Below are 13,748 nucleotides of genomic sequence, written 5' to 3'. Positions count from 1 at the left end.
TTTATTTAATTCAGTTGACAAAAGAAAAAATATTTATCTGATTGGTTGGCGTTCCTCTTAACTTTTTGGTTTTAGACAGTCTCTCTGAAGCCACATTACTCTGCTGAAAAACAAAACAATTAAAAACATTAAATAGCCATGTTACAGTTAAGTCTGCCCTCATCTCTTCTTCTGACAAAGCCTAAGCAAGCAAAAATACAGCCAAATGATCTAAAAGACCAGCAATGGTCTTTTAGACCATGGACTTCAGGATGAAAGGCTAATGACTCACAGAGGTCAGTAACACTCACCAAGTCTTTCAATGAGAAGGTGATGAAGCCCTAATTAGTGTACTGGTTTGTAATTTTTAAGACAACAACATCAGCTCTGCTCATTCCCCCTCAAAATTATGTTATTTTTCTTGGCATGTTTAGCATTGGGGAATATTATTTTCTATCACTAAATCTATGCTGTTTGCTCTGGTACGGTGGTGTCTAACTTACATACGTAATGGGATTTCCAGTACAAGCTAAATAAGCATACATAAACAAAGCACAAAACGTGAAGTGTGTGTTAAAGAGTCAATAAAATTTATTCCCCACTTCAGTTATCCAAGGTAATTTGTTTGGCTTCAGATGGCCCAGGGCCACGCTGCCCAGCTGCAGTGTGGTGTGGGGGCTCTGCCCCAGCCCCAGCGAGGCCTCCAGGCTGGAGGAGTTTGTCATTTATATCAGAAGAAGTGGCAGATATCTCCTTCTTTGTTTGGTCGTCTTAAAAATCCCCCCAGACTGCTCTGCAAACACTTTATGAAACAAAAAGTTGAAAGGTTAAATCTCGTTCTCCTTAAATGATGATTAATTTTTATGCTGGTTTAATGAGCAATAAAAGCGTAATATTGAAACATATGCATTATTCATTCAAGTAAATTACTATTTCCCTCTCTTAGTAGTTGGTCATTAAAGATAAATTTGTCTAAAGAGAATCTTTAGTTTCCATAACTCATCTGCGTTCATGTAGCCGCATGTAATTTCCTATTTGCAAAATCTTAATATTTTTATAAAGACAGAAGTGTCACATGTCTGTTGTTGAAGAATAACTGTAATTAATGTTGTAAATCCTAGATCTCCGATAAAGCACAACTGTGTGGGCTGCAGTTCAGAAGGCTGTGTGTAGGAGTGTACTGAGCATATTTAATTTGCTCTGAGTCCTGAGAATTGGTATTTTAGGACTTCTCCTGGTGGATGCTATTGTGCAGAAGGATGAGTATCATTAATGAGTCCCAGAGCATGGGATCTTTGTTTGGTGCAGATGTTCCTGAACTTTTCTGGCTGCGCCTCTTACAGAAGAGACAAGGGCTTCCCCTGCACGCTCGCCAAGGGTGCTGGGTGCCTGTGTCCTGCTGGTGGCTCTGCTGGTGACAAGCCCTGTCCCACCGTGGTCGCAGCCCGCTCCTTCCCTTCTGCCTGCCCCTCAGGTGGGAAGGAAGGGAAGTTGTCATTTGTTGTCGTCATTATTCTGTATTCTCTGGAAAAGCCATTTTAGCATGTAAAATGTGCTTTTCAAGCAAGGAAGGGCTTTGTGTCACACTTAAAGAAAAAAAAAAAAAGGACAGATGCAGCTCATGAAGCAGCACTGTGACTAGGAGGGCGGATGGGAGGTGGAGAGGGAGGAGAGCAGCACCACCTCCCTTGGCACCAGCTTCTTGTTTTTATGGGTCTAATGAGACCGTGCCCTTCCCAAAGCAGGCTCCCGGGCTGCATGTCTACCTCATCCCTGGGCCAACAACACCAAAAGCTGCCTGCCAGCCACATTGGCCGAGCAGAGGCAACATGGCAGGGTTCATCCCTGACTATTGCACTGCTTCATAGCCAGCTTTTGAAGTGGCTGAGAGCCTGGGATTTATGCAGATCGCAAAGTGCCCAGAAAAGGAAAAATACCATCCTACATCAAGTTGTGCCTTTAGGTCCAAAGTCGAAGTCCTGAATGCCACCTCCCTCTCTGGCTACACCCATTTGTGTGTCAGTGGTGGTCCGGGAGCAGCTGTGACACCAAAGCCAAGCAGGGGACGGGGCTGGTGGCTGCCGCCCAGTGTTGCGTTATTGCAGCCATGAAGGCCAAACCAGCTATTAGACATCAGCAGCCCTTAGAAGTCAAGGGAACTGGGCACCAAGCACTTCTGAGCATGCAGGACAGTGGCTCTGCCACATCTTCACAGCCTCTTGGTGTTTTGGTTGGTATTAGCGCTGACGCTTCTCCTCCTCGCTAGTCTGAAAAACCTCTGCCAAACCCAGCCCTCCTGCAGCTTTCTTGGTCTCAGAAGCAGTCTGCTCTTTCACGGCAACACGCATTGAAACCACACTTGAAATTAAGAACCCAGGAGAGTAAAACGAGTACCTGGAAACTTGCTTAAGCATACAGCATCGTATTGATGGCATCCCTAGGCCTCAGGGTGTGATCTTGTGGTTGTTTCTCTTCAGCCTGATAGCTTCCTCTTTGCTCTTTTTTTTTTTTCTGTCTTTGGGATGTGTGGAGAGGTCTTTATGGCTTTGAGATTCGTAGGGCTCATTGCCAGCACACCCTCGTGCATTTTCCAGTGATTTTCATACGGGCAGGTTGGCTGGGGAAGGTAATTTCCACTGATCCCGACGCAGCGACCCCAAGGGTGGATTATAAGTGCGTTTGTGGCTGGGCAGGAGGAGTGTGTCTGTGCGAACCCCAGGATGCTCACAGAGCACACTCACCACAAGCACTGGCGGTAACACTAGCTATCCCCTTCCTTTTCCACCTCCAGAGGACGTTTCCTGGCCCAGTTCCCCGCGTGCACATCTGCATCTGTGCAGAGAGAAGTCAAGGTGGGACTGCCCCATCAGATGGCAGCCAGCTCTTACTCAGGCATAAAAGAGGGGGGATCTGCAGCCTGAGATGTTTCCCTTCTGCACTTCATAAATTTGTTGCTATTTCATGTAATCTCTCCAAAATAAGCTTGTTACATGCGCTTCTCTCCTGACTTGCGTTATTTCAGTGTCACCCAGAAGAAAGACCATGACCTTCAGAAATTTTCCTCTGCCCAAAATTGTTCTGTCAGGCTAAAATGTCTTTATTGATAAGATGAAATTATCGGATAACGCATTTTTCCAGTGTTTTGACAGTGTTGTTACAACTTTATGGTTTCTTGAAGAAGACAGAAATAGCTGGCGTTCAACATCATTTCCATATAAATACCAACATCTGTGCAGCTTCCGTTTACCTTCTCATCCTCAAAAAAACCCCCACGTTGTTTACGATTTTTAATTGTAATTCATGAGTGGGATTTCACAAAATGCTAAAAGTAATCTTGGAAAAATAAAAATGTTTATCCTGCAGAAGATTTTATCGTCACGAGAGCACTTTGAAGGCAAAGAACACGAAACTCTCACACTAGCCTTTGTGCTGGATAACGTGTAGTGCTACATTTTGAGAGTGCTAATTAGTCCAAGATAGACTACTCGGCTGTTGACTATGTCGAACAAATTAGAGATCCCACTGTGATGAACTGAATAGAAACAATGTTCAAATAACTGGATTTAAATCTCGAAAACCGTAATGTAATTACTTCAGTGACAGGACTACCAGCTGTTTATAGGCCTTTAAATCTGCATAATGAACAGCCTTCTGATCTTAGTGTACACAAGCACTTTCAGAGGTTTAAAAAATTTCCCAGGCACATATGGTTTTGTCATACCTTCCATTTTGCTTTCCTTTGGGAGGGTGGTGGTTTGCTGGAAATGGCACCGTAAGTGGAAAGTCACCTTTCAGCTCCCACCGACGTGCCTGCTGTTCCTCTGGGTTTGTACCCAGTATTACTCCAAATCCTGTATCTTCAGTAATATTTTGGAAACAAGTTTATATCTCCTCAGCCGTGCTTCTAAACCTTTCCAAGAAGCCTTATTGTAACTTCAAAAGCCCGGAGGGCAAGGGATTGCTGGTTTTGTTTGTGTTTTCAAGGAGATGGTTGGAGGTTGTTACTGGGACTGCAGAGTCAGTGGGGAGAGGAGAAGACGGCGATCAGAGAACTTGCACTAAGAGTGCAGCCAGCAGCTCCTGCAGCTGTAGATGTGCATCCTTGTGCTCTTCAGATGCCGTCGGTGGCTGATGGGATGTTTGCAGCCACCTGCCCATCTCTTCTCGTGTATGACTTTAGTTGTGCCGTTGCTCAGGTTTCTTTTCCCTGTCAATATTCATAGCTAGCGGTAGTGCTACTGATCCTGTTGGCGCCTGGCCACTTAGTTAAGGCTGACAGTTCTGAATAAAGATTAAGCTGCAGTCAGGTAATTGAATTAGAAAGAGGGATGACCTATTTTTATGATATTATTATCCATCACCTTGATTACGGCGGTGCCTGTGAGTCAGCTAGACGTGGGCGGCACCTTGCAGGTCACTGGCACCAGGGGACAAGGTCCTCTGGGGACTTGCTGTGGTGGCAGGGGAGGAGGTGGGTGTAGCGAATGGGCTGGCCAGCACGTCCCTTCTGTGTCCTCATCCTTATGAGTGGGGGGAGAGAGTCAGCATCTGTCCAATGCAATAGTAACAGGAGAGAAATAGGAAATGTATAGGAGAGCCCAGGGAGGTGAGCAAGAAGGACAATTATAAATAAGCAAGACTGAAGTCAAAAGCCTGTGAAAGTGTGTTAGAGTACATTGCCAATTAATATCAAGCAGAGAAAATCCAGCCAGCATTGCAGAAAGCTTTTTGGGCATGCGAAAGCCCAACTTTCTGGGTTTCTGGAGCTGTTAACAATGGGGTGAACATCTGAGAGAGGCCCCTCAGCACAAGGGGGCCGTGTCCCAAGGTGGTGCCGAGGAAGGTGGAGATAAATTGAAAAATCTTCAAATATAAAGTTTTCTGTACAAACAATTACAGTGTTGAAACAATGTGCATTATAGAGGGTGACTCACAAAGTTCAGTCAAATTGCTGGGGGATAATTTCATTAGGGTCTTGAAGTAGCCAAATTGAAAACTGAATTTTCGATGACGGACTTCTTAATTAGGGAGTAAGAGGTCTGATTTCATCCATGATTATAAACTGAAACTAAAGAAAACAGGACTGAGAGGATGGTGCAAGTTTTACTAAAGATGGAACAAACCTTTTGTTCAGTTTGCCAAATCTGTCATACCTTCTTCATTAATGCCTTTTTTTTTAATGGAAATTAGAGGCTTTTCAATACTATATGCTGTAGTCAAACAGGAATGAATTGGGAAGGCCAGGTGAGATAATATATATATATTTTTTTCTGGATGAAGTCCATGAATATTCAAGTGTCATTTGGATAGAGGGGACTGGTCTCCCATATCATGCCCAAAATGAATTTATCATGAAAACATTTCCATAAACCTGTAGTTTTTAATGTTTTTATAGACACTAGTGACATTTACCATTGCTAAGACTGAAATACTAGGGAGGATCGGAAGTCTCAATAGCTGCAGTGTAGGCCAGACCTGAACTGCCCGTGAACCACCTGCCTTTGGGTCATCTTGGTAGAAGGACCTCTGTAGACCTTCAGCATCTCTTGGAGGTGAGCAGAAATTCAATGCAGTCTCGCCTTCACACTTTTATCTAGTGGGTTACTGCATTCTTTTAATAAATAATACCAAGACATCATCTATTGACTGCAGTTGATGTAAATTATTTCATGAAGTCATTGACATGAAAGGTGAAAAACTTTGGGCAGCACCCCGGGGTGCAGGCACTCGGTTTCTCTGGATGAATTCCCAGTCAAGTGCTATGGGCATGCTAAACTGAATGCCACCTTGACATTTAATTTATCTTAGATTCAAGGTTAATTTATTTTTTAGGGGACTGTTTATTTTGAAAGCTGTGTTTAAAAAAAAAACAACAACTTATGTATCTTAGGACTTCTCTGGGTGAATGGGCATTTGGTGAAGTATTTTTTTAGTTCAGTGAAAAAGCAGCGCAATTAGAGAATCACCATTATCAGTGCTTGGCCTTTCAGGAACTGGCAACACATCCTCAAAGATATATTTTAACTCCTAATGGTTTGAGAATTCATATTCATATTAGGGGAAAAGGTATATATATTCTGATGGGCATAGTTTAGCCTTTATTTTATTTTTTATTTTTATTTTTTATTTTTTATTTTTTATTTTTTATTTTTATTTTTATTTTTTATTTTTATTTTATTTTATTAAGTGTTTCAGTGAGTTAGTGGTAAACAGGAAGTCAGGGGACAGTTCCCACACACCCTATTATCTGTTCTTTGTCTAAACAATTAATAACTTCCCAGGCAGGAAGGTTATTCATCCTGTCTGAGGTGCAGTTTAGCATGAGTTAAAATATTACAGTGATGACCCATTTACCTTCATTTACAAATTGCTGAAGTCGCTTCTTTCTCCTGCTACAGAGATCTCACAGACCATTGCTACACACAGCATTGGTATAAATACTGGAAACTCAGTGATTTGACAGGGTTTGAATTAAACACCAAGGAAGTTTTTCATGCCTGTCTATACCTTTTTTTTTTTTTTAACTGTGGTGCATCACTGGAAATACCAAATAACTGTTTTGAAATCCCTTCTTTTTTATCCTTCTGTATAGTTTTCTCCAAAACCATTACAAGGCTATGAGATCTGATAAGGAACTTTGATAAAATGCAATTTAGGAGGCTATCAACTTGGGGAACCGTCCATTTTATGCCCAACTTGGGTCTCGATTTGGTAAGAAGAAGTGTTAATTCAGGTCTTCATGTTGTGATTGGGACGTTTTTATAGCTCTGAGTACGTGCTGCTCCTCCTCTTGGAAATATGTTTTGTTCAATCCTATGTTCAGTTCTGAACATAAAAATCATATGCACATTTAAACATTGGTTAATTTTCTCATTTAAAACATTTTTATTTATATTTCAGTTAATTTTAGAATTCTCATCCCAAAATTCCTTGAGAACGTTATTTGTTTGATACTTGTACATGATTTTTTTTCTCAGACATAGTGACCTGAGAGCGAGCTGAGAGATACTACATGAATGTTTACCTATATAAGTGTTACCCTTTTGACCCTGTACTGCTTCACGAAGGGTATATTTATAACCAAGGCAGATTTATTATTTTTCTTGGAGGATTTTCCCAAGAATCTCATTCTGATTCCTCCTTCAAAGCCTCTGGCACAGACACATATGTAGTTCCAGGCAGAATCATGGGCAGTGACGAGTCTGATACCCTTCAAGATGATTTCTATGTCATCCAGAGAGAATTATTCTCACAGGTTCCAGTGGCTCTGCACAAAGGTCTGGAAGATTTAATGTGTCATTAACGGCTTTTATTCTGGGGGTTAAAAAAAGGGGTGTGTGTGTGTGTGAAATCCTTACAACGATTAGTTTACTCCCAGAAATCCTCTATCTGAGAATTCCTGGAGTAGAAGTTCATACATTTCATGAGGTGTAACTCTGTCCATTCAAAATGTTATCAAACCAGGCTCTGTGCTTGCCAGTCATGCTGCCTGATAACGTCGTGTCTTGGGGAAGGCCCACCCTGCCTGCCTGTGGAAGGGCTTGGTGTGGGCTGTGCAGGTTTCTGCTGCTCTTCTGTGCCCAAGGACATAGGAACACCCAAGGAAATGGTGGTCACACAAGGGACTGCCCAAGCGTTCCCTATTTTTGTTTCAGTGCTGCAGAGAACCCATGGTGATGGCTTTATACAATTTCAGGCTGTGGTCCTGTGCCATTGTCCAGGTTAGAGGACATGTTTTGGGGAAAGGATGTGTCCTGCAAGCCTGAGCTGTCAAATGAGATTTGCAACTGTGAGCAGCAAGGGACTGTTATGGGAGCTACACTGGTCCCAGCAGGATGGTGCTGTCGGTCCCTAATACTTCTGCAGGTCTGTCAGGGTCACAGAGGCAATCTGCTTCCTGAAACGTTAGGGTTATTTGGGCAGCTATAGCACCCAAGTGTTTATTCCTTTTAAATTAATGAGCATGTAAATGAACATGAAAATGCTAATAAAAAAAGTCAAATTATATTTTTCCAGTAAATCGAGTATGTTGCTTGTGTCTACTGAAGATGTAATAATAATGATTAGGTCTAGATAAGCACTTCCTAGGGCAGAGGAAGCTTCACGGCCTCCTCTCCTTTCACAATTTGCATTTTGAAAGCGGTACCAGTTCAGAATAGAAACTGCTGCGTAGCTCCCTTTTATTTTTACATGGAGATACGGCAGCTTCAAGGACACGCAGCGTTCTCCCGAGCAAGGCGGTAATCCGAGCATGGTTTTGCCTCTGGGTGTAGCCCCATATGCTGCTCGAGGCTGTTAGGTTGCTACGACAACTCCCATAAATATCCCTGAAACATTTGGTGTCTTCAACAGCGTGCCCCACAAACCTGTCGGGAAGGGGGCTTTTTCGGGTAGTGGTGGCTGGGTTTGCTCTGGGCCAGCGTCTGAACTGGGCAGTTCTGGAACAAATTATTTGCTGTATTTGTTTCCTTGTCTTGATTATTCTGTTTTGTCTCTTCAGCGAGATGGCAGAAAGAGGCTGACGCGGTGCCTGCTGTGATATATATTATGTCTTCTAAACTTCCTTGGCAAATGGAAGTGCTTAAAAGTTTGCACACATTTATCTTATACATATGTTCTGCAAAAGCACTTGCAAATTCCTCTGACTTGCAGCTTACTGTGACTACTCCGGGCACTGCACCCTGTCCTCCGTGCCTGCTGGCTGCCCACCCCATACAAATGACATGCAGAGACTATTCAGAGACCATTTTAGCAAGCAAGGTGTTAAAATTACCTATTCCTGGGACCCACTGACTACGAGGATCAGTAATTATTTTCCTGTGTCAACGGAAACGCTGACTAAAATTATCTCAGATATCCTCATAGTTGATCAGCAAAGAGTAATACGATTTTCCTACACCTAGCACTCAGCATGATTACTCGCAGCCCTGTAAAATAGGTGTAAATCGGAGTGGAAAGGATGGTGCCAGGCCAGGATCCTGACACGCGGCCTGCAGCATGGGCCTCACCTGCTGGCAGCCAGCGCTGGGCTGAGCAGAGGCCTACACAGCTGCGCGTGGCAACGACAAGAGTCAGATACATTTAAAATAAATGTCTTTCCCTTTCTGCATGGCAGGTTTGGGACCCAACTGAACTCCAGATGAAGTTGTTAAAAGCCTTTCTATTGACCTATGCGGATCTGACCTTAAGTCATCAAACGTTTAATCAGGAATACCATAGCGTGACTAAGCGGAATGTGAAGCTTGAAATTTCAGTAAACACAGATTCCTCTAATATTAACTTTATTTTCCCTCTGCTAGATAACCTCTTCAAACCAAAGGAAAGATTCATTCCAGAGAAAGAGATGCACATGAGATCCAAAAGGTACTTCCACATCACCTTCACACACCGGGGCTGGTCTGTCACACTGCTTGCCGTGCTTTTGCGCAATGCTCAATTTTTTCTTTGTTTGCGTCAATTTGATCTATTTGGGCCAAGCCTGCCCTTTGAGCAGCGTCTTCCTAGGAGTTTCAGACAACACAGAGTGCCTGTACCCTGCAAGCCACATCCCTGAGAGAAGGAAGGTTCTCCTCCCTTTTTGATCCAGGGGGAATTTTGTCATTGTTTTCAATGGGAAAAGATCAAGACCAGAAGTTACCTTTTTGAGGGCAACTCATGTAGTGTTTAAAAAGGACAAATAATGCCTTTTTTGGTAAAAGAGTTCCTAATGACAGTGAAAAAATATCAACAGATTACAGTCTTCTAAGGATGGTTTTCTTAGATTTCAGAGAAATGCCTGAAAATAATTGCTCAGTATTAATTTCGTGACATAAATGCAAAAAAAAAAAAAAAAGAGTACAGGCTAAATTCTGTTTTGAAATCAAAACCATCTCCACTGAGCTCATTAGAAGCTTCCCCAGAATTATGCTGCTGCATCGAGATAACCTGATACTATCTCTTTCTTTACTCCTTAGTCCAAAATCAGCAGTGTTTTTCAAGAAGTCAGTTTTCTATAATAACATTATTATTAATAATTTATAATTCCTTTGCCATGGATCTAATTCAAATACTCGGAGATGCCCATCAATGCCAAGTATTGCATTGGAGGCATGCTTTTCCCATAGAAGAGTAAGTCGTTTGCGAATCCCAGGGATGATGTGTGAAGTTAACTTTCCAAATTCATTCCAGGATTTATGACAATTTACCTGAAGTAAAAAAGAAACAAGAAGAAAAACAGAAGCGGATAGTCATCCAGAGTAACAGACTCCGTGTGGAGATCTTCAAAAAGGTAATGATTTACTGTGAATGCAAAGCACAGCTCTGTAATCCTTCTTGCTGCTTTAAAATATGAGTGTCTGACCACCGGTCTGTAATTAAATCTATTTGTGGCTTTATTATCGGTATTTGTGCACTTCTCTTCGCTATTATCCGTCTGAGCCCTCAGCACCCCTATGAGGCAGAGAAGGAACACTGAGGTGTAGGATGCTCAGACACCAGGCCCTGCGGTTTCGCAGTGATTAGCTTGTTTTCTTCTCTCTAGCAAAGAAGTTTTCTAGTTTTCTTCTCTCCTAGCCCTGAAGCGGGTGCTGGCAGGAGAGGCAGGTACCTGTGTTCACACAGGCCCATGGACACAGCACGCTGGGGAGCCTCTGCTGTCACGTGCAAACTCTGACAGCAAAGAACGTTGTTCAAATCTTCTCCTTGGGGCTGGCCACTTCTTTGGCCTTGGAATTGACAGATGAACCTCATGTTGGAATAAGCACCCGATACTTTATATTTTAAAAATTAGTAATTTGTCCTGGCAGAAATCTGCTTTAGCACAGTTAATCTACATGCAGATCTGATGCACTGCCTGGTAATCCTGCTCTGTGTCGTCTACATATAACGATTTTTCCTTACATGCTCTAGTCCTCCATCTAATCACACCGTTCTTGTCCAAGCTGGAAAAGCTTTCAGTGCTTTTTTTTATTATTATTATTAGTTCTTTATTTTTTTAATATTTTTTTTAAATAAAAAAAAAAGATTTGAGATCTAAGGAGGCTTGTACTGTCTCACAGTCTCACTGTCTCACAGTATTGCTCAGGCTTCTACAGCTGTTTCCGCCTCATGTAGTTTAACACTATCTTAAGGCTGTTTTGCATTGTTTTTTTCCTAGCAATTACTGGACCAGCTCCTTCAAAGGAACACTGAGTGACAAAGGTTTCTCTTGCTGATCATCCTAACTGGATCTCAAATGCCTTTGACTGCTAGATAAGCCATAAAAGTTAGTGTCATCTTAATTACCTGGAGGTATTTTTCTTATCTTTGGCTCTTTATAAAAAGAAAGATCATTTGTATTTCAATTGAAATTTTAAGGCGACTTTCAAGTAAGCAAAAAATGGTCTAAAAGGGAGCACAGCTGTTTGAGAGCATCAACTTATGGTCAGTTTACCCAGAGGAAATAATTTTAAGAATTTTTAATGCAAGTACTGAATCACAGTGGTATTGTTTATCTTAATCTTTTTGAAAGTATACATCTCTGTAGCAATAGAACTGGGTTTAAAAGACCTGGGAAACTTATTTCTCTGAAGTATTCTATTAATTGATTTCCTGTGAGTTAAATCCTCAAACTAAAGAAAAATGAATATCATTATTTGTTATGTTTAGAAACTAGCTGAAATAGCATTACCACATAATCATAGCAGCAGCAGTTTCACATTAATACTTAACATACCAAAAGGGACCAATATTTCAGCTCTCTGAAGAACTCTATTCCTGTTTATGTAGTGAATCTGCATAGCAAGTTTACCTGTTTAAAGGCAATATTTAAAGATTTGGTTATAACTGCTTTTCATGTTTTTCATTGTAATATGTATTTTACTCCACTTCTGTGAGCATTAAGTATTTATAGAAATGGCATATTATGAAGCAGTGCCAAGAAGTATGTTTGCATCAAAACTGCAGAACTAAAACCATCTGCAATGTTTCCTCCAAAAATATTTAAATCGTTATTTGTACATTTTGGAAGTAAAAACAACCAGCTTACAAACCAACGGAATTTATTTATGGAATAAAACACGAATATAATATTTATCCAACTGCTGTGTTTTTATTTGGTACTGTTAAATATAACACAATTATTGAAACTTCTTGAGAAGTCATGCCTTTGTCTGCCACAAATCCTATGGTAAAAAATATTGCCCATAAAAATCATTGCAAGTGTTAACCTCTGTTGCATGAACACTCGAATGAATGTGTTTGAACGAGGCTGGAATTTAGCCTTTGATATCTGTGCTTTATTTTTCTAATCCATCCTGAGATGTAAGGTTAACTGTTTTGGAAGTGTGATGTTTGTGAGCAGAGCAATGGCCACTTAGATAGCCGTCAGCTGCGTGACTTGTGCTGGACACCGGGAGCCTGGTTCTATCTCACGCTCTCTCTCTGTTACATTATTTTTCCTCTTTGTGTTTCAGCGTCCTAGTTTGTAAAGTGGGATTAATGATGTTAATTTTTGCTCGCAGGGAAGATAGAGATTTATTGAACAAATACACTGCATTCCAGGCAGATATTTTTAAGTACTCGACAATTGGTTCGATACATTTTGAGAGGACAAGTAAGGTAAGGAAACGCTTATTGTGAGAAACGAACTGCCAGGGCTCTTGCCCAAAACAAGTCTTTTTAACCAATAAAGTAATGCTGTACTGGGGACTGAGGTCAGGGCTGGACCACACATGGCTCCAAACAGGGGAACTTGTGAAAGGGACTGCGAGAAGGGACATCCTCCAAGCTTCACGGCTCAGCTGCATGGTAGGTCTGCTCTCCTGTGGCTTCATTGATCCCTCTGCTGCTCTCCAGGAAAAACATGTGGCCTGCCTCAAACAGGAGGGCCTTTCTCTTCAGCGGACTTCTGGGGCTCCACCACACGGCGATAAATTTTAGCAGTGAGCACACCCACACACATGGTCTCCTAGACTGGATCTGAAGGATTATCTTTCAAGCTTAGTTCCAGTTAGAGCTCACTACAAGAACTGAAGACATTTCCTATAGAAGTCAGTACCAAATCCCCGTTGAGTTCAGTAGGAACCTAAAATTTCCCCCCTTGGTTCCTTAACCCCTAGTTTCTTGACTTTGGAGGAATGCAGCTTTGATTTATCAGGTTTAATGAATCACGAGCATTGCTTCTCACACACATCCATAGGGGAATATTATATACATTTAAGACTGCTTTACTGCATCCATTTAAACCTGCTTATAGTTCTTCCCTAGAGCCACAGAGAGGCACTTTGGTATGGAGACAAGACCCAGGTTCCGGTGGGTTTGAAGCTCTCCAGGAGGAGCCCCCAGCCCCTATCTGGGCAGCCTGTGCCAGGGTTCCCTGCTCCACACAGTGCAGAAGCGTTTCCTGATGTTTAGCTGGAACTTCTTGTGCTCCAGTTTTGCCCGTTGCCTCTTTTCATCAAACAGAGGAGCTGATCCTTCTCGGAAATCCATGGCGTCCTGGTGAGGAAAGGAAACACGAGAGCAACTGGAATGAGGTGTGACATGGGTCGGCTTGCTTTCTGCCCCTAGGAAACCCGGTCCGCAGGCTGCCTGGGGCAGGGGTGGCTTGGTTTTCTGTCATTTCTGCTCGCCATTCTCAGGGATGGTACGGAGCAGGCTTGCTGCATCCTTGTGTCACCTTGCTCATGAGTAGCTCCACCTTCTCTGTATTAATATGCTGTTCATAAAATCTTTTGGCTTTGGAGAAAGGTTATTTTGCAATATTTTTTATTTTCTCTAAATGCAGTTTTCAAAATCTACAGGACAAATAT

General features: G+C 42.0%; 1 protein-coding gene across 5 annotated transcripts in view; it reads left to right on the top strand.

Annotated features, from left to right (window-relative positions):
* Window positions 1–12,030, top strand: part of LOC308196879 ((E2-independent) E3 ubiquitin-conjugating enzyme FATS) — a 65,236-nt gene extending 53,206 nt beyond the window's left edge. For 3 of the 5 annotated variants that reach the window (XR_013952452.1, XM_080596615.1, XM_080596618.1), the window contains exons 7-9: window positions 9,279–9,342; window positions 10,147–10,246; window positions 11,114–12,030. Coding sequence is in view for 4 of the 5 variants with exons in the window: in XM_080596615.1 (XP_080452741.1) it covers window positions 9,279–9,342; window positions 10,147–10,246; window positions 11,114–11,152 (203 nt within the window). In the remaining variant the exon portion in view is untranslated. The other 2 variants (XM_080596616.1, XM_080596617.1) reach the window with 2 other exon arrangements.
* Window positions 12,031–13,748: the final 1,718 nt, after the last annotated feature.

This window comes from Anser brachyrhynchus (genome assembly GCF_964034855.1).
Source record: "Anser brachyrhynchus genome assembly, chromosome: 6".
Taxonomy (NCBI): Eukaryota; Metazoa; Chordata; class Aves; order Anseriformes; family Anatidae; genus Anser; species Anser brachyrhynchus.
The sequence above is the reverse complement of the archived record's forward strand: the minus strand, read 5'-3'. Positions and strand labels throughout refer to the sequence as shown.